A 24,502-nucleotide genomic window follows, 5' to 3' on the forward strand; every position below is an offset into this window, starting at 1 on the left:
ATGACTGAGTAAAAAGATGAGGTTGGCGTGGCTCGGTAGGAACATCAGGGACAATCACTGAGGGCAGGACCCAGCCGAGGTTTACAAGTGATGGCAATGTCCGGAGTGGAGTGTTAATCGGCCATGTCGCCAATGGTGCCTGACTGGATGAAGATGGTATAATAGGCAGACCTATAACCTCTGCTGGTACCAAACCTTTACCGGTGTCCATCCTTCCCCCCGTTTCCAGCTGTCATACACAGGGCATCGATTGAAGGCTGCACTTATGGGACCTTTAACTCCCACCAGGTCAATCTGAGAGAGCGCTCCCTTCACTGCTGACCTTGAAAGTAAGGATTTGAAGAAACTTCTTGTGCCTTGATTTTTATGTGATTTACTCAACAGGTTTTTTGTTTTCTTCATTGCAGCAGCTTGCAATCCTATAAAGACCCTGGGCTTCTTTAAAACTCCTGCAGTAGTTGTTGGGCCCATACCTAGAACTTCTTCGATTTATGTATCTGTATGATCTTCCTATATAATAACATCTAGAATTTTTGAAAAATGTACCTGTTTGGCACTTCGGTCCAGGACTTCTATGTCATTTGCTGCGGGTCAGGGTTATGTAAACCTTTTTGGAAATGCGTAGACGGACCATTAAGATCATTACAGGGTGGAGGAGGGGCAACCTCCTGAGACAAAGAGCCCAAAACCTCACTGCCTGACACTTTCCCCTCGGTTTGCTGCTGGTCCAGTTTAATGGCAGGTCCTTCAAAGTCCCTTGCTGTCAATTGTTGAGCAGCTGTTGATGTATCTTTGAGATTCTGCGAAGTTCCTTGCTGCTGCATATATGTTCACATGGTCAAATTTGAACAGGAGGGACTCCAGGAGAACAGTGTTCGATTTAGTCTCTTTGTATTCCCTCTTAGAGAGAGACTAGAATACATAGTTTCGGATTCATTTCATTAAACAGGCCTTGCTTGTTCTCCCAGGACCCAGCTTCCATTTTGCGCATCACAGCTGAGATAACCTGTGGCGGTAATACTGATGGAGAAGGTGCCGGTGAGGATGCAAAAAAGTCAGTTCCTGAGCCCTCCTGACTTGTGTTGTGTAGGGAAGAATTGAGGTGACATCTCTGTAGGCGTGTCTGCCATTGACTCACTTCATATAGTGACATTGTGCCCCTTCTACTGAACCTCTCGATTTAGTTAACATAGTCGCAGGTAAAGTGGTTACCATATTTTGCAAAGTATGCAGCTGCATACCCCCTCACCTCATATTTGGGGGCACTAGAGACTGAGGTAAGTGTGATATTGATGACACATGTGAAATGGCCGGAAGGAAGGGGAAATGTAATGTTGTGTCCCACCTTTCCCCAGAAAAGGGGTAACTGGAACTTGAGGCAAAGTTAGAGTTAGGGGCAACAGTCACTCTTCTTTTTCAAGAGTTTTTTTTTTCCCTTTCAACGATGAGGCAGACTTGACCAACAAGCCTCTGTGTGGCTGAGATGGCGGCAAAGATAAAATTAATGCTAGTAACATTTCCTCATCCGAGATGGGAGCGGAGGCCATACTTAGTCCTACTCCCCTGCTCCGTAAATCGTACATGGAATCGGACTTCATTTTGAGAGGAGAGAACCACTCACTGGTTCACAGGAGCAGCAGTGCTCAGTAAAAGTCTGTGTAAGATCCCGCCACTCCCAACACACTGTTCGCACACTGCGCGCACTTTGCACTGGTGTGAGGATTTTATGCAGAGTCACACTTTCTGGTGAAACGGTAGAGAGCGTAGACTGACTGCAGCCAGAAAAGCAAAATCACGTTCACTGAATAGAACGCTGCCAAGCAGTTTGTGCAGGTACTGCAACACACCCAACACACTGCTTGCACATTGCGCCGGTGTGAGGATTTTATGCAGTCCAACTCCTTCTGGTGAAACAGTAGAGAGCGTAGACAGACTGCAGTTACTTTTATTTTTGCCTAAAAACAAGCAGGTGTCAGCAGTTACATTTGTACCGTTTTTGCATTATTTTTGAGGTGCACATTCAAGTTAACCGTGTATGGCTACTAAACGTGGCTCGTGCCCTAAAATGGCCGTGCCACGTGATGTAGGCCTGTGACATTTGGGCACAAGGCCCCATTCATCTTAGGGTTTGAACTTCTAAAGTTATGATATTGAACTTGTCTGATTTCCATCATATTGCTGTATCTTTTACTTACCTTCATTGCTTAGTTAGGATTTTTGATGATGTGAACGTACTGGTGATTGTATGATCAAATGTTGTTTATATATTTGTATGATCGTGTTGTGTGATGATAGTACCTTCTTTTTCAGTGTTTTCTAAAGGCCTAAATAGATGATTGTATTTTTATAACTGACTATCTAAATTGACTTATTGTGTATTATATTGTGTGGACTCATTGCAGGACCCTGACCCCACTCATACTTTCCTGAGACTAAGCCTTGACTGCTCATCCACCTACCTTGATTGGGTTTTGACTAATCTCTCAGACCTCACTGTTCATCATAACTATAGGGTGGCCTCCTAAAAACTGTCCACCAGGCCAGATTCTAGAAATCCATTTAAATGCTTAATACCCCCTAGTGGACAGGGCAAGCAGCATCTTACTGGGGCTGACCCACCCCTCCTTTGAGACAAGGAATCCCCAGTTAAAGATTTTCACACCCCGATTGAAAACAGAGTCCCAAGTATTTGCTTGCTATATGGGGATTGAACAATGTAATAATGTGCAGGGCCCTTGAAAGTAACTGGTTTGATTTCTGACCCTCACTCTTTCAACCTCCGTAACCGAAGCACGGATACAATGGGATCTCCTCTCTTGGTCCTGGCAGGAACATAAATCAACTGGGGAATCATACGGCTAGGTAGAGAGCCAGCCTGTGGGCGCAAACCGGAAGCCTGAGCTGGAATGCAGGAGATGGTAATGAACCTGGAGGATGGTAATGAACCTGGAGGTAAGACAACGCAGCTAGCACGGTGGGCGGTGGAAACTCTAACCCCATGGAATGTTGCTAAATCCAGGGAGGTGGGCAGCCGAAGCCAATATGGACCACCAAAATAGCAGGCGCCCGAGCGGCTATCGGTATGCAGCTGCTCAACACTGAAGTACTGTCGGTAGGAACTGAAATGGAAGACCCAAGCAGGAAGACTGTGTCTTTGCTGTTCCACAGCAGACTGCAAAGCCTCCTCCCTTGTCGACCACTGCCACAGAGAACCAGGCACGCGGCTGAGAGAAAGGAGAGGTAGGAGGGGGTGAGGCACCATGAGACCACACGAGGTTGTGCAAGTAATATAGAGAATGACTAGCCAAAGCCAGGCTGAGCCACAATATACCCCGCCTGGGGGTGGAGGGGTAGAGCAATATAAAGTCCAGAAGGCCTGAGAGGCCAAATACCCCAAGCCGGACTGAACCGCTGTTTACCCCCACGGGGGTTGAAAGGAGTATCCAGTTAACAGACAAATGGCACCAATGGTAATCCCAGCCACAGTGAGTTGTCCCCTCTTCAAGAAGACGGGTCACAGTTCAAAAGAAATGCAATATCCACAATTTGCCAGTGATACACCGTTCTGGGTCAATAGTATTTTCTTGATTACAGTTTTGGAATTCACAATGCTATATTTGTCAGGATGACTTCCCAGTGCTGCTGCTTCCACTTCAACAGCTTCACTTCTACTTGATTCACTATCAAAACAGTCAGCTTTGTCTCACAGTACTCCACTTTGTTTAGACTGCTACAATGTTGCATCTACTGACAACCAGGTATACCACCACAGCTTCAATACTTTGGACTACTACCACAGCTTCAGTGATGTGTACCTCTAGACAGACTTGGACAAGAAACATTTTAAAGTACTTCAACACCTCCAAGTAGGCAAGGCACTCTTACTCTGAATATCTCTCTTCAAAAGGGGCAGCCTCTTTGCATCGCTTGTCTGTCTGCCACAATAACAACCTGGGTTTGCTTTAAAGACTCCCTTCTCTCCGTTTTCCATAGTCTCTGGCACTACAGGTTGTGTCAACTTCAAAATTAGTCTTTACAAGCGGCCAGTTTCCCTTCCCCCAACTTTACCTTCACCTGTCTGTCAGTTATCGGCATATGTAATTACCCAGAAGCCTTGGCGCCACTCTCCTAGCTTCAGGTAATGCTTGCACACTTGTATTTTAGGCCATTGTAACTGTTATTAACTACACAGTAACATTAAGATTGCTCTTTAACTCTAACTCTAAGAAAGGCTGGTTTCACTGTTAATATGGGTAGACTCTTGGCTTGGGCAATTCTTGTTCTCTTCAATAGTATATACACTTTGACTTCAATGATATGAAAGGTATGCCTCGTTTGAGTCAAAAATTCAGTCTTTCTTTAGGAATCAAAATTCGGCACACACAACCAGGTCTTAATGGAAAGTTTAAAGATTGGTATTGAATTGTAATCCCCTGTGAAAGTGAAGGATAAAGTTCAGTCCTCCTTTGGGAATCACAATTAGGCATATGCAACCACTCCTTGATATAGTTTTCACAAGTTAAAGGTTTGAACAATTGTATTATCAAGGTTAGGTATTTGTCATGGCCACTAGTCGTGGGGCCAGTCCTTCCTCACCCCCGGGGTCTCATTGGACCCAGTCCTGGCGCCTCTGGTGCCAGACTCGTCTTCAAGTGTGCTCTGCACACTCTAGGCCCAGGACGTGTGCAGCTGGGCTGGGTGTGGCCATGGATCAGAACTGGAAGGCATGTGCTACAGGCCCAAAGAAGGGCAAGGTGGAGTTGGTAGGCAGAGCTAATGGGAGGGCCTGAACCAGCCTGTATAAGGCCAGCCCATCCACGTGCCCTAGCTTTGCGTTATTCTGCTTCCAAGCAGCGTAACGCTCTCAATGTACTCACCGGTGCCTCTCTGAATTTTCTCAGCCTCATCCTGAAGACTCTCCTGAGAACGCTTCTTACCTGCAGTCTTCTGCCCATCTCTGCGAGCATCTTCACTTCAGCTACAACATCGCCGAGCGCAGCGCACTTACCTGCTGACAGTCGCTCCATCTCCGGACGCGCATCCTGCGTTTTACCAGCCTCAACATCGCTGAGCGCATATCTTACCAGTTGCCAGTCGCTACACCGCTGAACGCTCCAGTCACTACACTGCGGAGCGCGCCTCTCACCTGCAACTTGTTGCAGCCTGTGCCGGACTCTTCTTCTTGCCTCCATTCCATCACGGTCGGAGACTTCCTCCTGCAATCTTCATCGAGGAACAGGACACCATTCTGCGTAGTTGGCAGACACCTACGAGGAAACTATAACAAACAGGTTAGTACTTGTATGCATTCGTATGGCCGCATAATACAAGAGACTAAAGATCCCTTATAAAGACCATCTTACCTGTCATTGTTGGAACTCCATCAGCCTCTAGGGTCTCCCGGATCCTCTTCGATCCAGATTCTCCTCCCGTACCTATGGAAATGGGAACAAGACATTGCAAGAATTACTTTTGAGACGGAATACAAACACTCTAATCAAACTATAATCATACTAAAGACTTACCTCATACGTGGATTGGTCGCAGCTGTTCTGGATCAACACCCTCACGGACCAGTGAAGTAACTTGGTCCATTCAACACGCCCCTGCTAAGGAAAGCAGGACGGATAGCTGTTCGTCAATTACAGGCGAGCGTCTATGGGAAAGTGCTTGCCCACCGTATTCTGGCACGAAATGGCTGGGGGAAGTTACGATACCTCCACTCCATACTCATTGCCTCTCCTCTTCACGCAGGGGCAACACCCAGCTCCATAGCCGCAGGTCCAACCATTCTCAGAAGGGGAAGGTGATTTCGAGGAGCAAGTTCGAGGGAGGGCTCCAACCATGCCCCAACACCCCCGTGGACGCCAGGTGAGCGTAACAGTATTCAGTAATTGTCTTCGCAACGGACACTCTTAATTAGTGACACGCACCCACTCCTTCAGCTAGTAACAGTCCTTTAAATGTTGAACAATGGATTTAAGCAGCGTTTGCACTCTACGAGAGTAAAAGGACTTTCGTATTACACGCAAGTGCTATATTTCCATTGTTCAGGTATTTCAGCTTCAACGAACGACTTCTACTCATGTTAAACCATACGCGAATGAATAGGGAACTGGATACTGTTGCAGCAATGCTTGCGTAGGTTATTCCGACGCCGTACTTCACTCACCAGCTTCTTGAACACTGGCTCTGCGGGTTGCACTGCTTCCGCAACTTCTGCCACAACATAGACTGCTTCCGGGTTCTTAGGGACGCACACCCTTCCTCTGTAAAGCTGTCTCTGGATCGGCCACATGTTTATGTAGCCCTTCTGTCTCCAGCACGTTCGCTGTATGGCAACCACAGCAATCAGGCTCACATGGGGGAAAAACATCTCTCCTGCACGCCTTCCACTGCACAGCCTCTGCACTTCAGAGTTTGGGGGAACGCAACCCTCTCAGAACAAGCTTGTGAAGTCTGTTGTCTCCATGTTCCAGCATCTCTCTGTTCTCCCACTTCCGCTTGGTTTGTCCACCTCATGCATAAATCCACTTCCCTGCTCCTGCAGTGAGAAAGGAAAGCTTTTTCATTAAATTATTTCCATCCATATGTGGCCATGGTACATAATGTGCTCTTCCTAGACCCTTCGCTTGATTGTTGTCTGAGCCTACCCTGTTCCCTTTTTACCGCTGTGACCTCTGTGATGCGTCCTAAGCCGCAGTCCCCATGGCGCAATCTCCCTCACATCTCGCGGTGCTTCCCCCTATTCCTCATCTGTTACCCATTCTCCTTCTGCTTCACTTTCAGTATTCACTGAAATATAGCCTACACATTTGCGGCTCGCCATTCCATGTGCCGAAACTTCAGGTATCCATCTAAACCAAAACCTTCCTCGGCTTGGTCCACCTTGACATCTCTAATAACCGTACAATCAATCTAAAAAGAATCTGTCCGATCTCCACTTGTCTCTGTATTCTGCTCTTCCCTGTCTCCCTGTGTAGCTCTTACCCCTACGCGCTTGTTTCTCTATCTCCATCCTTAATCACTCCCTTGTTCTAACAGTCAGAGCCGCTGTCGGTTTTTACATAGTCTACTGGACAACGGGCTGGAAGACCATATGGTGGCTTGGCAGTGGGAGTTTCTGGGTGTACATGTGTCTGCCTTACTGACTCGATCTTATCCTCATGGGCCTTTCCTACATCCTCTAACATTTTCCACAACTCGGGGATGCTCTGCCTGTTGTCCAATGTCTTCCCCTTGTGATCCGCCCACAAGTAGGTGTACATGTTCTCCAAAATACCCCTGTCATATGTGCCCTCTTCGGGCCAAGATTTGAACATCCTACTTGAGCACACTCTGTGTGGTACTTCAGGATTTTTGTCCTTATTCCATGGGGGCAACTGACACATATGTCCCAACAGAGGTTGCATACTACTTTCTAATTCCTACCTTGTTCTTTTCCAAAAAAATAATTATTTCAGAGGCCAATCCTGCTGCACTCCAATAAATACTATGACCCCTTTTAACCACACCTTTTTACACCGCGATAACTCATTTCGTCTTCACTCACACCTCAATCACCTTACTCTGGGCCATCTCTGGACCACACTACATACTTCTACATATAAGACAAATACGGCATAGAAAGCACAATAACTTATACCATGGTTTATCATATCTCCTTCACTTGAAACAAAGGAGTGTATCCCTACAAATGCCCCTTTTCATAGGGACCGCAACTACAGCAGTTCCGACTACAACACCGTCTTTCCTAGTCTAGCAGGATATCCCTCTTCACTACTTGACTACCAATCAGAAAAGAAAATGACCAACATAATAAAGGATTTTCAACATATAACAACTTACAGTTCCATTAATTTCCTCTGCACTCTTTTCTCTCTCCTATTCAATGTCAACTACCTTTCTGACTCCATTAAACCTCACACATCCCTATAACCCCAAATAATCACCTGTCTCTGTTCCCCCTTGGGTTTCCTGCAAAATGGACTCCTCTAATATGCGTTCTCCGAAACTCTTCAAAGCGGCGTCCCTTCCAATAGCCTGCACATCTGGGCCTGTGGCACTATGCCCCAGGGAAAAGCAGGCATTCAAATACAGTATCTGTGAAAGCCCCTTGGTGTGCAAGAGGACTGGTCATTGTCGGTAGGCTCTGCAACTGAGTGTGCATCAAGGAAACCCCCACGTATCAGAGGGCCTGGAGATCGCGTTGTGAGTTACCAAATGAAAAATCCTCAACAAGAGAGTGAATGCATGTTGCCGGAAAAGCAAATGTATTACATGCAAACAGGAAGGGGGTACGTGGGGGGGAGAGGGGTAGTCTGCTTTGTAAAGCTGAAAACTAACAACTCCACCCCGTGTACAAGTTACAGCTTTTATACACAAAATCAAATAATTTACATAATTGCACAATACTGTTACATCATCCCACAATCCCCATTGGCTAAACCTGATAACAGTGAACCTTATCATCCACTATATTCTCTAACCCCATTGGATACATTTACTGAACAAAATCCCCTGTTCACGTTGTCTCATTACGTAGCCAGTCATGCCATCCTGAAATATAATTGGTCTGTTATATCAAACCATTTTCAACAGTTGACCTGCCCTATTTGTCAGAGACATTTTAACCCTGTTTGTGGTGTGCCTAATAAGATCCCATCAGAGGGAGGGGAGAAGACAGTGGCATACCTTTAATTGCACAATAGCTTCTTCATTACCCCAGGCAAGCTGACGTCCCAACTGCTCCTTCAGCATTCCTTCCCAACACCTCATGTAACTTCCATCTTAAATAATATGGCCTCCATAGCACGTATCTTGCTCATCTTTCTGGTCAAACTCTGCCCTCGAGCCTCTATTTCATGTATTTGATTAACCTCAATCAGACCCTCGTAATCCTAACCGGACTTGCTGGCCATTTAATAACAAGACTTTGTGTTCCCAGGAAGTTTGTCCCTCGCATCTACACATCCATAAAAATAAAACCTAATGGCAGTTCAATCTGTCCTCACCTCCAGGAACCTTTTGGCTGGCTTTCATCATCTGCCCGATCTGTTGTGCTTTCGTCCCCTCTCCTTACCTCGGTCATCCAAACACTCGGTGAGGGAAGGAAATTCAACCCCTGCAAACCAGAAAAACTGCAGCCTAAGGCTGTAATTAAAATATAGCCTGCAATCTTCGAGAAGACTATATGTAAAGACAGCAGAACGTCTTGATACCACGATACTTTAACTACATTTCTGATGCTTGTTTATCCCCTTAGAATCGCATGCTGTGCATATGGTCCGGCATCCAGTGGTAACCGAAGAGTATTGCATCTTGTCGTTCGATGATAGAAAGGGGACATAGGCGTGACACTATCCCTAACGTGACGTGTAGTGTACCCGAGGTCCCTCAGATAGTTTTTTTTTTCCTCCCAGATTACTGGTCGCCCTAATGCAGAGCTCTTACATTCATAGTGTTATTGTCATTATTATTGATTTTGTCGTTATTCCCATTAAGTCACTTCGACTGTTGAATCCTGTGAAAAAACGCTGAAGACTGCTGTGGACTTTCGACGCCTGTTGATCCATGCTGCACTGCTGTCCACGTGGTCCAAACTTCCGGCCGGTCCCAATATAGTAGGGAGAGTGAGGTCGGGGTGGACATATCCTTTACAAGTATGCCTTTCTTCTTTCATCCTCTCTGCTCCCTGGGTTTCGTCATCACTCCAATTGTCTTTCGCTATGGAAAAGACGCCATTTAGGTTTTGTCCCTTGTGCAGGGCCAAATATCCTTTGAAGGGCGAGCACGATTGGTGCAACAATTGTCTGCCCCTTGACCACAAAGAAGCGAGTTGCGTGGCCTGTAGACTCCTGTGCCATAAAACACTTAAGGAGCGCTGCTTAAAGCAGTGGGCGTCCTGCAGCATGTCGCAGGCCGAATGTTCTTCCCCCGCTGTTGCATCCGCTGAAAGTGATGGGGGAACTTAGCAATGACCAGGCCTCTTGTGTCAGAAACCATTTACCTAACTGCGGACAACTCTCGGTCCACGACACCCATTCCCGGCCCCACCAGGCCTGACACGAGTCACGATACAGGGAAAACACCCAGCGACAGGGGTACACGATCATAACACCAAACACACAACCCAAGGTTCTGCTTCGGCGACTGTGTCGAAGCTTACCAAAGCCCCAATGGAACTGTCGAAATCTTTGACGGGACCCTCTAATCGGCAGACTCACCGTCCCCCCCCCCCCCACCGCAGTTGTGGCCTGCGACTGGGCAATCCAAAGTCAAGGGCGCTAACACTAAAAGGCACACGGACATTGGAGCGCTCCAGGAGGACGCACAGATGCAGCTTAAGGGCCGGGTTGTGGCTAAATCCAGCGCTCAGGCCCTGGTTCATCCGGTGGCGTCAATCTTCTGCTCAGCCTCCGGTTGTCCCGGTGGCAGCAAAATCCTCTGCTCAGCCTCCGGTTCAGCCGGTAGAACGCCTGGATTCTCCTACCATTGCAGACAGCATCGCTAGGATTACTTCGGCAGTTCGACTGAAGGAGCGGTCTAAGGAGGCGGCAAAACACAAAGAACAGCCGAGAGATGCGTTGAAAGATACGCCACAGCGCCCAGAACCCCGCCAGGACTACGTTCAGAGTCCTGTGCCTTTGTCAGGCACATTAGGGGAATAATCTCGACGCGGTGTGGAAAAAGATGATCCCTTTCCTCCCCTGGACCCCTCTGGTTCATCCTCATGGACCAGGGAGAAATTTAAGGGCTGTATGGACAGACTTTCCTTCAACCCCTGTATTTAAGTTTCGAAGGACATTGGAGGAGGAGGATCCACATGAAGAGTTGACTTGTGTCCTCACAGATGAGGATGCTATGGACACTTATGAACAGGATGAAGATGGCACCTTTCTGGAAAACTACAATGTGGATGATCAGACGGGTTTTATGGACAATTGGGAGGACAGCCGTCAGGTTGATGCTCAGCCCTGGATGCCCCCTACTCCCACCCAGGACCCCGATGTCCTGTGATTAGATTCTACCCTTTCCCTCCCTCTCCACTCCGGCACAGCAAGCCTCCCCAGTGGACGATCAGATGGCGTTCAACGCCATCTTGAAGAAGGCGGCTGACCATTTTTCAGATTGCTACTCAAGAGCCCTTACCAGATTCTGACTGATTTTGTGGAGGATATACTCGAAGAAAAACCTCCAGCCAGCCAGGCCATCCCCTTGTTGAACTCAATCAAGAGGAGGTTGACACCTTCTTTGTTGACACCGGCCCAGACAGGGCGGTAACCCTAGAGTGGAGAAACTGTTTCTGCCTTCTCCGACCGACCCTGCCCATATCAAGGGTCAAGCCATTCTGGATTCCTTAGTGGTTACCACCACTAGAAAACAGGCTGGTGTTCCCCTGTCTACAGGAGAGGTACCACCCGATAAGGAATCAAAGAGACTTTATGCACTGGGAAACAGAATAACAGCTGCCACCCATATAGCCAATAACACCACGCTATTGGCCAGCTATGTGGACGTCCAGTGGAACCTTCTACAAGAAGGCCTCCAGGAAGTACCAGAACCTGCAAGGACCAAGTTGCTCGCCATGGTTTCCGAAGGCAAGCAGGTGAACCAGAATGTGGTCAAGAACACTCTGGACGCTGCCGAGATGGCAGGGAGAACCCTGGCACAAGGTAGCTTGCTCAAGAGACATGCATTGCTAAGGCACTCTGGTTTCAAGCCAGAGACCAAAATATCACTAATTAACAAACCAGTTGAGGAAACCAACCTGTTTGGTAAGGCAGTGGACGAAGTTCTTGAAACAGCCAAGAAAGAGCATGAGACACTAGAGTCCCTTCAATAGATTACCCAGAAACCCTCTCCTCAGGAAGCAAGTGGCTCCCGCTGGTCCTTTTGTGGGCAGCCTCGTTTTTCCCAGACCCAGTAAAATGCAGGAAACAACTGGAATTTGGGATAAGGGTCTAACACCTCTGCCACTTATCCACCCAGAGGTCAGCGGTGTGGAAAAGGTAGAGGTCTAGGTTCCAAACCCAGAGGCTCCCGGCCTCTGGACAGAAATGACCTGCAGATCCAGGTCCCGTCCCATGCATCTGCGGTCGGGGGGCGTATAACCTATTTCCATATCCCCTCCCATGCGATAACAGACCTGTGGGTACTGAAGATGGTCGCCCATGGGTACCGTATAAAATTTGCCCGACCACCCTATTACAGACCGCCAAGATCAAGACGCCCGACCACCTGCAAATCCTACTGCAAGAGGTGCAGACCCTTCTAGGAAAGGATGCCATGGAAGCCATCCCTATTGTAGAGGTAAACAAGGGTATTTATTCAGTGTACCTCCTTGTACCCAAAAAGGATCTCACCATGCGCCCTGTGCTCGACTTTCGCCCAGCGAACAAGTTTGTCAAACCTCAAAGGTTCCGTGTGGTCACTTTACAGGAAGTAATCCTGCTGTTGAAACAGGATTACATGGCAACACTGGACATGAAAGATGCATACTTTCATATTTCAATGTTGCCAGCGCACTGAAAATACCTAAGGTTCATGTTGGAGGACAAGCACTATTAGTTTAAAGTACTCCCCTCTGGCATTGCCTCAGCACCGAGGGAGTTAACAAAGGTACTTGCAGTAGCAGCAGAACACCTGCTCAGACTATCCGTCCCAATTTACCCTTACCTCGATGACTGGCTCACAAAAGGGAAGTCCTACGAAACATGACTGTTGAACACTCAGAAGACAATAGACCTCTTATTCAGTCTGGGATTCTCTATCAACGAGAAGAAATCCAACCTAGACCCAAGTCAAAAAGTTTCTATGGGCTCTAATTCGACAAAAGACGGCCTCGTCTTCCCCTCCAACGAGAGGGTTCAAAATATGCTTTTTCAGATCCCTCAATATGTAGCCAGTCAGGAAGTGACGGTACGCAAGGCCATGCAACTGTTAGGGATGATTGCGTCCTGCATTTACTTAGTTTCTCACGCACATATGCAAATGCGTCCCATGCCAGAGTGGCTCAACAGCCGGTGATGTCAGGCCAGCGGACAATGGGAAGATCTGGTAGTTGTCTCGCCAGCCCTCGTTCTCTCTCTGAAGTGGTGGATGAGGGAAAACATCTTGAAGGGGGAAGACCTTCACCACCCCCACCGACCGACACATTACTCACTGGGTGGGGGGCTGATCTGCTTCCGCAGATGGATCACTGCGTGTGGTCACCACAAGTAGCGTCCAACAACATAAATCTGTTGGAGCTGTTAGCGGTATTCAAATCACTGAAAGCCTTTCAGACACAGTTACAGAGGAAGACAGTCCTGATCTTGACAGACAGCATCACAGCCGTGTACTACCTGAAAAAACAAGGGGACACACACTCTCCAGGGCTATCCCAGCTGTCCCAAAACATTTGGATATGGGCTCTCAAACACATGATGTTCCTGTTGTCCCAACACGCTCCAGGGGAACTCAATCTTCTGGCAGACATGCTCAGCAGAGATTTCCCACTGCCTGTAGAGTACGAATAGCGACTACACTAAGACAGTCTCCAACGTTTTCCCAGAATGGGGTTTCCCAGAGATCGACTTGTTCGCAACTCTGGAGAATGCTCAATGCCAAGATTACGCCTCCAGGTACCCACAGAACCGCTCCAAGGGGAACAGGCTCTGGATAGTATGGTCAGGGAAATTTGTTTACACTTGTCCCTTCTCCCCCTGACTCCCTTACTCAACAAGATCGTGCACAAGATGCACCAGGAGCTAGTCACCATGATATTGGTGGCCGCCATGTGGGCCCGCCAACCCTGGTTCTCTCATCTGATAGAAATGTCCCTCTCCCCTCCGATGAAACTGCCCTGCCCGTACAAAATGTCTCAGGACAGGGGAGAGACACTGCACCCTTGCCCACAAACTCTGAACTTACCAGCCTGGCTCATGAGGTCCAAGTTCGGACAGCTTCAACTCCTTCAGAGATGTATGGACATACTCAGGGAAGCGAGAAAACCCAACACCCAATACTGCTATTTCAGTAAATGGAAACGCTTTATCTGCCAAGGGCGTCAATCCCATTGACTGCTCTCCTACTCGCATTGTATTGTACCTGACCCACTTACTGGATTCAGGCTTGGTTTTTTATTCCCTAAAGGTTCACCTAGCAGCTCTCTCAGCCTACACTATGTCACAGCAAAAGGTGTTGTCGTGCAAAATACTGGTTATCCAGGCTTTCATGGAAGGGGTTAAGAGGAACACAGTTCTTTCGACTGGAACGGATTTCAAAGAGACAGTTTCTCTCACTGCGCTTGCAAATCGTCTCTGGTGCACTGTGTAGTGCTAAAAAACACATGCTAGACCATCTTGGTCGGTGCATGTGTTGGCTGCCGTGCAGATGAAGGGTATATCTAGTTTTAATTGGTCTTCTCTGTATTGGCAGGTGCAGGTTTAAAAACAAGAAAGAGCTTTCTTCAATGGGTTTCTCTCTGGAGATTGTTCACCTAAAAGATGAAAGGGACCCCTAGGTATGTGGTCTGGGGGTCCTTTATCGGAACGAGTTGGACCTGTGCAGCTGGTGCTGTGCACTAGGTCTAGTCGTTCTGTAGCTACAAACCTGCACCTGCCAATACAGAGAAGACCAATTAAAACTAGATATACCCTTCATCTGCACGGCAGCCAACACATGCACCGACCAAGATGGTCTAGCATGTGTTTTTTAGCACTACACAGTGCACCAGAGACGATTTGCAAGCGCAGTGAGAGCAACTGACTCTTTCAAATCCGTCCCAGTCGAAAGAACTGTGTTTCTTTAGTGTGACTACGAGTTTGGGCAACACACAGTTCGATACCCCTGAAACAGTCCTTTGTTTTGCTTAGGGGTTAAGAGGATTCATCCCCCCCCCCCATTTCAAACCCCGCTCCCGGATGGGACTTAAATGTGGTTCTCACTAGACTCATGGGGTCCCCCTTTGAGCCTATGCACAAGGCAAGTCTAAAATACCTTACCTTTAAGACAGCCTTCCTAGTGGCTATCACTTATATTAAAAGGGTTAGTGAACTACAGGCCCTTTCAGTACTATACCCTTTTGTTACTGTTCACATTGATAAGGTGGTTATGCGCACTCACCCTCGGTTTGCGCCTTAATTTATTTCTAAGTTCCACATGAACCAATCAATAGAACTGCACACTTTCTTCCAGAACCCCACTAACATGGCCGAAAGGAACCTACACACGTTAGATGTGCGCAGGGCAGTCATGTTTTACCTGGAAAGAACAAAACCACTGAGGAAAACAAACCCATTATTTGTTTCAGTAGCAGCTGGCAGAGAAGGGGGTCATGTCTCTAAGGGTATCAGGTAATATCGCCATATATATGGTCGCCGTAAATAAATATCGCCCCCCCCCGCATGTTCCATGCAATAATGTCACCACAAAAAACGGCAATTTTTCGGCAATATTTTTGCATGGCGAGATTTTTGTGGTGACATTATTACATGGAACCGTCTCTAAATCGGCTATCTCAAGGTGGATAGTCAAATGCATTGCACTTTGCTACACTCTTGCAAAGAGAGAGATGCCCCTCAAGCCTAGAGCACATTCTACTCGAGGCACTGGGGCTTCCATAGGATTCATTGCAAATGATCCCCTAGAGGCCATTTGCAAAGTGTCAACCTGGAGTTCTCTACACACCTTTACAAAACACTATTGCCTAGACACTCATTCATTCTAGGTCTGATTCTCAGGTGGGACAAGCAGTACTAAGGCATCTTTTCACTACTGTTCCTTCTCACATCCCACCTCCGGCTACTGCTCGCTAGTCTATGCACAGCATAGATTCTAAGCAGATTAACAAGCATCAGAAGACATGCATTACTTACCGTAATAGCATTTCTGATGATTGTATCTGCTTAGACTCGCATGCGCCCACCCTTCCTCCCCGCTTGAGTGGAAAGAACATAGACATCTTACTAGTTTCTCTCTTTTATGTACTCACTCACGTTAGCCTTGGGCTCCCTCATGGCAGAAAAAATCCAATCGGAGGGACCTCGGCGCGTGAGGGATTTTGGATACACTATAGGTCACGTTAGGGATAGTGTTACAGACACGCCTATGCCGACATCCCCTTTTGATCCACGAAAGACAAGATGAAATACTCCACGGTTACCACTGGATGTTGGACCATATGCACAGCATGTGAATCTAAGCAGATACAATCATCAGAAATGCTATTACGGTAAGTAATGCAAGTAATTTAGCCTAAGTCATCATAGGCCTCCTTTTGTCCACTTCACAAGTTTACTGCATACCCCTACAACTGTCCTCTCTACCGAAAAACATGCACCTTGTGTTTAGAGCAAACACTTTGTTCTATCGCTTACGAACACTAGGCTCCTCACAGCTCAGTTCTATGCGCTACAAAGTTGTATCCCATAAAATGACATTGCGATTACATTGTTGCTTGTTATAGTTTGTTATTGTTGATTGTTGCTACATGATGCAACGTAAAATGTATTAAAAAATACAAAGTAACATATACACTGAATCTCCTAACTACACAGAACGCACGCTAATTGCAACAATACTGTGTTTAAACGAGCCACACCGTGGACTAATACAACTTGTATAGTATAAACCTTTTCCCCCAATTGGGGTGCTGTATGTGCATCCCAGCACGTGCCCTAGATGTTAATATTTAGGGGTGTCCTTATACCATGTAGACTGGACATCCCTTTGAATGCAGGGGGTCTTAACATTAGGATTGGCCAACTTAATGGAAAAGTCAGCATTTGCCAAAGTGAATGCTGAAATCTGATGGGATTGCGAAGAGGGATGTGTTCTGGATTGGGGCACTTAAATCAATGGTATGCTTTCCCAAATACACATTTTAGGTTTCAGTGTCATTTAGAAACCATGTATTGTATTGTAGGAGTCATTTATACAGCGCCTTTACCCATTTGTATGGCCTCAAAGTGCTTCGTGATAGGAATGCTCTTGGCACCAAAGTCCGGGTTTGGGAAGGTTCTAAGAGGAAGCTTAAGATGTGTGTGTGCATTTGGCCAAAATAAAGATCTAGTAGGGCTGGCTGGGCTCCAATAAGCAACCCGAGAGGCTAGGCATGTGGACGGGTGCTGAGGGAGGTCACTACAGAGCTCTAGTGTAGGGGACTCGATATGTACCCAGCTAGAATGAAATTTGTCATAGGTTGTCGCTGTATTCTAATGGCAGAGGTGTTGAGCCTGGTGTTTCAGTGCGATGCGCTAATGTGACCAGTTAGACAGAATTTGTCATAGTCTTAGCTGCATTTTTAAAGTGCGTGGACGGAGAGCCATGCCTGTGGCAGATGTCCACCTGAAGTGGTGCGTTTATACATACTTTAGGCTCAGATGGATGTAATGTATGATTTCCTGAAAACCTTTCATGGGCACTGTCGGGCTATAATATTCTGTCACCTTTTATGTATACTCACTTCTCCTGACCTGTCTGATTGCCTTTGTGAGTATTGTTAACCTTTAGTCAAAATATGTAAAGTCCAACCGCAGATACCCCGATTTAAATGTAATTCCTCAACTAAATGGGACAAAGCGTACACTATCTCAAATAACAATCGACTAGTTGTGCATTCATACACGAGCAATCACCCACAATCCATACTGATAATTTTTGCTCCACTAGTTAAAGTGATACCTATGAGCCAAAACTTACAAATAATGTAGGTTGAAGCGAAAGTGTGGGGGTGGGAGGAATGTTGTGTTATGCCCTTGGGATGACTGTGTTGGACATGCTTTTTGAATGGGGATTATCGTGCTGCCTCAGTTTTCCATTGTAATGTATCTTTCTTATATTTGAATATTATTTTTATTTTCAGGCATGTTTCCTAGGTTTTGAAGTTGCCATGAAATTCCTTAACTGGCTTGCACCAAATATGTGAACTCTAGAAGCAATTCTTACTTTCATGGAATGTAATACAAGAATTATGGAAACTCGGGAGCATTGAATGACGGAACTAACTTTTTAAATGTACTGTCTCTGACTAATGTAATGAATTGATTTGCCTTAATTTTCGGATGGTACTTTGGCAGTACTATTTGGACATCAGCCATAACTTATTTTAGACTTAACCAGGAGGTTGAAGTTAATATTATAATAAGCTTTTGAACCAAATCTACGTGAAACGATTATGTGTAACGTCATTGTTCACATCATCCCAGGAGGAAAGAAAAACTGTTGTCTTTTATAGTTAAGTCTTGAAAGCTATGATTGTTTTTGTTTTAATGTAATTTTTTGTTTTCTATTTGGAGAAACTTACTTGAGGTAAAATGGTTGTTGCTCAAATTAGACGTTTGATTACCCAACCTACCGCAAGACACATTAAGCATGGACCCCCTCAGGAATATAGACAAAACATTGCCTAGGTGGTAGCCACTACTCCCGCCTTCTGATAGGCCCCTCTGCATTCTGATGGGATCAGATTCTTTCATAGAGCTATGAACAGCCTTCAATGATGTATCCTGGAACGTGCATAGGGGCAGAGACTTGGTCATGTTATTAAATCTTCTAGCTGCAAACCTTTTATACAATGACACCTGTACTGTATAATGCAGCACAATGTTGGGCGATATCTATCTTGTATAATTTGCATCGCAAAATATTTTCTAGAAACAATAAAGACATCTTTATCTTTCTAAAGATAGTTTGTTTCAAGTTTTTATTGTAGCCTGAATTTTGTGATATATTACATAGAAGACTTGTGTGCCTGTCTTTTCATGCATTGTTTAATCCGCTTTGCTATTAAAGCCACAACAAACTATACTGTTTCTCTATCCAGTTGACTGGCAGACAAGTTCTTTTTTTTTTCTGTAGAAGCCAGAAAGGTCTGCGGCAAGAAGATGATATGCATTGTTCTCGCGATTCTACCATTGGAAACTATTAGTGCGTGCTGTGCCTTTATACTGAAAACCACTTCCTGCTAATTTAGGACTGGAGAGGAGAAAATCTCTGCTGATTTGTCCCTTTCAAACTACAACTGCCAATTGTGCCGATTTCTTTAAACATATGTTTTAGCAGGGGGCATACTGTTTATGGAATTAGTCTTTAATCCCCATTACCCTCCCTCAGCCACTTTGACTAGAAATCATTGCAGAGATACAGGCTCCTCTTTTCAAGGCCACAGATTATTTTCTACCTCGAGTAGACTCTGTTTAGGAGAAGGAGTGGAGTCATTACGGACTGAAGGAGGCACGGACTTGATTGGCATAAGGGAAGAGGCAGGGTGGGGGACCGGCTATGGATATGGCATGGGGAGAGGGAGGAGATGGATCGGGGTTGGGAGGTGGGATGTGGGATTTTTGGGACACTCCAGTTTACCTGTTCACGGTGTGTTACTACTCTTCTTTGGAGAAGCTCCCCATCCAATTGTGATCTTGTGCAACCTCAGAACAGTTTCTCCCCATGCCCCCTGAAAAGGTTCAGACCCTCATTGGATTTTATGTTCGCTCCTCAGGACCTTGACTAACGTCTACAATGCTGGTTATCCTTTGTCCCAGTTCTCTCCTATGGTGGTGCTCCTGCTAGTAGGTGGCTTCCTGTTCCAGATCTTCACAAGGCCACATGTACATACTATCCAAGGATTCCTCCAGCTGTATGTCTGGACAGGTTAGGTTGGCCCCTCCACTACAGGAGTAGAAATTTCGGGGAGCTTGTACCTTGATGGTGATGGGCCTCGCAAACTTAGCTTCTATCCTCCAGTATCGTCTTACAGCTCTTTTTAGGTATGGAAGCAAAGAATGTGTAACCTTCTGCGGTACCAGCATGTCTTTTATTGCCCCTATGGTATTTCATCCACAGCGATTTCTTTAACATCATGTTTATCCTTTGACATTTGTTGGGAAGTCTGAGGATAACAACTGGAGAGAATAGGGGATAGAATAGAATTTGACTTGTAGCCCATTCTCGCAAAGATTGCAAGTTTTATCTCTGCAAATGGAGTTCAAGGTTAGAAATTAAGATTGGATGAGCAGGGACTAAAACCCACTCCTCAGTGGCAGGCATTACTCAGTAGGCAGGATCTACCACTGGGGAACCAGGAGCGAGTATACAGCAACCGCAAATCTTAACTTCTACATGATATGCACACTTTTGTGCCCATCCATTATATTTAAATGTGTCCTGGGTGCGTTCTACGCCTTCTTTAATTACATTCTCAAAACCTCAAAGTTAATGTCATATGTGCATATTTGTAAGGTACCATTTGGCCTTGGGAGCCAAAGGAAGCCACTGGTAACTGTTGGTTTTAAGCTAACAAGGCTCTTAGGGTAGAAGCAGGAGTCAAATAGCTCCCAGCAATTTCGAACCCCAGAACATCCAGGTTTGAAAACAGATAGTCGGCCTGAAGGTCACTGATTAAAAGGGGAAAGATAATTGGTCAATTGGTCAATGTGGTGATCAATTCCTCCAGCACTTTACTGTGTAGTCTTTTCATTGTCATTGAATTTGTTTATAAAGCGCTCCTCACCCAAAGGGATCTGGGCGCTACCAGAATATGCAGTTTCTTAGTTACAGTGCAAAAAGTTACAGAATATAATACAGTGCGTATAGTACAGGTTAAGCACAGTGAAAATACAGTAAAGAGATAATATACATATATACAAGAGTGGAAAAGGTGATGTTGGCAGAGTCCTGGTAGAGGGTGCTAATTAGGAGGGAGGTCTTTAGAAGCGAGCCAGAGTTGGTAGTCCTTGTTGGACGTGAGGAGTTATTTTTAGTGAATTTTTCGGTGAGATATTGGGGGGCTGAATTGTTGTGGCATTTATGGGTCAGGGAGGCTGTCTTAAGATGTATTCTGTCCATGACCGCAAACTAGTTACGTCTGAATGCAGATATGTTTTTTTTTCTTTTAGAGATGCCTAAGGCAGACCGAAGCAGATTATTTTGGAGAATCTGGAGTTTATTAGTAATGTATTATTGGCCCCTAAGTAAAGTGCATTACAGTAGTCAATTTTTGAAAGAATTAGTGCTCTGGCCAGCGTTATGCAACTTTCTGTGGAGAGAAAGGGTTTGCAGGCGTGGATTAGCTTGCAGGTGTAGGATGTCGCCAACTAACTTGTTTACGCAAGCTCAAGGAAGTGCATAACTAGATTCCCAGAGTTTCTACCTCTTTAGCTACATTGATGTCATTGCCATCCATGTTGAAGGAGACGTATTGGTTGCTCAATTTCTTCTGACTGGGGGAGTGGCTAAGAGTAGCAGCTCAGTCTTCTCGTCATTCAGACACAGACCATGTGTAGCCATCCAGGTCTGAATAATGATAGATTTTGTTAATCAGGGTTAAATCCTTCTCGTAATCGCCTGTCAGGGGTATGAGGATCTGGGTGTCATCTACATAGTTAGTATAGGTGACACCCAGATGGTTTAAGTCATCAAACAATGGTTTGGTGAACACATTATGCAAAGTGGGCGATACACACAAACCGTGTGGGACTCCAAGTTATGTGAATAGGCTCAGCAGCTGCAGATGAGGAGAAAACTCATCAATCTGCTGTTTAAGAAGGATGTGATCCATGCCGTTGCTTCCGCTGAGAAATGGTCCGCTGATGATGGGTGTTTGCAAAGCACCTTATGAGCACCCAAGTAAAAAGCGGCTGACAAATCTGATTTGCAAGCTTTTCTAAAGCTATGTCAGACTGAAATTCATCCCCCTTAAGTGGGGTTCAGTTATATCACAGTCTACTGGTAGGGGTTCCCTTTCTGGATTTCCCAGGTCTCTCTCAGGGGCCTGGTTAAGAGGGGACTTGAACTAGGACATTTCCAGAGACTTAAGGGGGGGCTGGCCTTCATTTTTGCTTTGGGCGTAGATACCCTCCTTTAGGTCCTTAGGACTAAACTCCTCAGATCCCACACTCCTTCCTCCTTACACAACTCAAGTGGGACTTGTACCCCCTCTTTTATTGTTGGGCTGATCGTAGAAATCAGCTGGATCGCAACAATGATGTGGCCATTTTTGGCATGCAGAAATGGAATGCATCTTCTCCAGCATTGGATCTTTCATTGATTCACATGCTGATGAAAATCCATGTTGTCAGGCTGGGAATCCTTGTTATGTTATAAAAGCAGTTTAAACTGTACATAACAAGGAAACTGCATTCACTTTAGGCACCCATCAGAATCCTTTGGGATCATTTGCAACACTGCCAGTAATCACCCATCCCTTTTAGTCTTACCCTTGGAGACCATTTTTAGATTCTTTACTGTGAGTTTGAGTTAGAAGTCTTCTTGCATGATCTCACTACATTTTCAAATGAATTCTTACAGCTTTAACATCAATGATCATTTCAGTCACCAACTCAAGATAAGACCTTTCGTATTTGTGGTGTTTTTGAGCATTTCACTCATTGGGAACTCCCTATGGTGCGGGGCAAACTTTACGCCTTCCACGTCGACAGCCTAGATTATCACATGGACTACTTTGTCTAAGGGCAAATCTGAGCATGTGTTCCCAAAAAGATCCCAAACAAGACACAACACTACAACCATATATCCCAAGCCCACCATCTCAGGGCCATTGTACGTCTCACTGGAAGACATTCAAGAGCACAAGATTGACTTCAAGGGATCGCAATGCGTGTTCTCTGAGTTGTACCAAAGCCAGCTCCGCTTGCGGAGGCTCACTATCTGTTGATGGACATCCTGAATACCTAGGTGACAGAATTGCAGAGGATTCCAGTAATCCTTCTGAGATTTGCAGCTCCGCAAAGCCATCCAATGCAGCAGACATACGCTGAAGCCATGGGACCCTGCAACCCACCCCCCATAGGGAAGGGAGATATGCAGGTGCAAGAGTACACCTGCCCCTCCATAGATCTGCATACAGACTCTGATTAGCAGTATAATGTGCACCCAGATAGTCTAGGCACTCAAGCTCATCCGGCGAGTTTGATCCTCTTATGCCCGCAGAGGGTGAGCCAGGAGAACATCTGCAAATTTGTTTTCATCAAATTTTTTTAAAACTTATTTCAGCCAGTACAAAGGCGGGCAGAGAGCCCTGTGCAATCTTAACCCCCACATCTATATTTTCACTGAAATCCGGTAAATATTTGATGAAAACGAATTCACAGTAATGGTGTGCGATGTTATTGGGTGATGTCTACGTAATTACTAACAAACAGAATGAATGGATACCAGATGGTTTTTGGGCACTCTGCAGCACACACTACCGGCCCTTTTACTCCAGAAGTTGATTAAAGATCTTGTTGAGTTCTGTTGATCATTCATATGCAATGAGAGGCTACTGCAAGGTGCAATCCGAGATCTACCGGGCAGCAGCAGGTAGAAGGGCACTTCACAGCTCACAGGACAGTCCGCCAAGAAGCCTTGACTCATTAACTCTGCAGTTCATCGCCCGTGATGTTGGAAAGAGGATATCTGTAAGCCTATCTAGATCATTGGAGGAAGTTAATATCAACCAACGAGTACTCTCCATAGTGGCAATTGGCCACACTCTGGAGTTTCTGCAGACACAAACCACCCCAGCCTGACCTGACCCACAGAAAAGAACATTGTTAGTTGTGCTCCAAAAGGAGGTAGAGGCGATCTTGCTGAACACAGTCGCATTAGTTTGGGGTTGGGATCTCTGAGCACAAGAAAATCAAGAATTGGTTCCTGCTACTTCATAGTTTGGAAAAGGTCAGGGGGCTGGTGGCCAAATTTGGACAACCTATTCCTCAGCAATTCCTCAGATCCCAGTGATTTCAAATGGTCACTTCACAGCTGTGGTTTTGTGACATGCTTGGCTAAGAAGATGGGTTTTTCTACATCCACGATTCATCCAAAACACAAGAGGTACCAATTCAAGGCGCTCCTGTTTGGTCTAAACCCTAAAGTCAGCCACTAGGGTATTCTCCAGGTGCTTAGAGCTAGTACCTTCCCTCCTGTGAAGCAAAGGCCTTCACATTTGCTCTTAGATGACTGGCTGATTTGAGCACCAACAAAGGAGCATGCCCAGTGAGATACAGAGCACACATGCATTGTCCACATAGGCTTCTCCATAAACTACAAGAAGTGATGCAGAATTCTGTCGAGCGACGTTGCTTTCCTGGGAGCATTCATGGATAACATAACTTCAGAGGAGAAGACCGTCTGAAGAACAAATCCACTGACTCATAGCAGACTTTTTATGTACCCGTTGCAGGAGTTACTAGATTCAAAGTGGCAGTAAGTTTTTAGGAACTGGGGTAACAAAGCTGATTTCACTGCAAACTTCCACATGGTTGCAGGACAAAAGCAATGCAACAAGTACTGGTTCCGATTCCCTGATTGGGGGGAAAAAAGGTCGATTTTAGAAAGATAGCTCTGAGACCGCTTAGAGTGGACTTTCTACCCAGCTCATCCGTCCATGACAACCTCCATTTTTCCCATGAGTTCAACCACTGTACATCTGTTTGCATAATTTTCAAAATATTTGACACCTTTTATGATCCACAGGCCAATATTTTGAGGACTTCAGGTTCCCGTGGGAGTGATGCAT

At 45.9% G+C, this 24,502-nt stretch overlaps 1 protein-coding gene across 1 annotated transcript in view; it reads left to right on the top strand.

The window, feature by feature from the left end:
* Positions 1 to 18,669, top strand: part of SLC25A20 (solute carrier family 25 member 20) — a 412,128-nt gene extending 393,459 nt beyond the window's left edge. Inside the window, exon 9 of the mRNA XM_069643324.1 lies at positions 17,849 to 18,669. Coding sequence (XP_069499425.1) covers positions 17,849 to 17,911 — 63 coding nt within the window. The 3' untranslated portion in view covers positions 17,912 to 18,669. The remainder of the gene's footprint in view (positions 1 to 17,848) is intronic.
* The last annotated feature ends 5,833 nt before the right edge of the window (positions 18,670 to 24,502 follow it).

Source organism: Ambystoma mexicanum, chromosome 2p (genome assembly GCF_040938575.1).
Source record: "Ambystoma mexicanum isolate Mex_15411 chromosome 2p, UKY_AmexF1_1, whole genome shotgun sequence".
NCBI lineage: Eukaryota > Metazoa > Chordata > Amphibia > Caudata > Ambystomatidae > Ambystoma > Ambystoma mexicanum.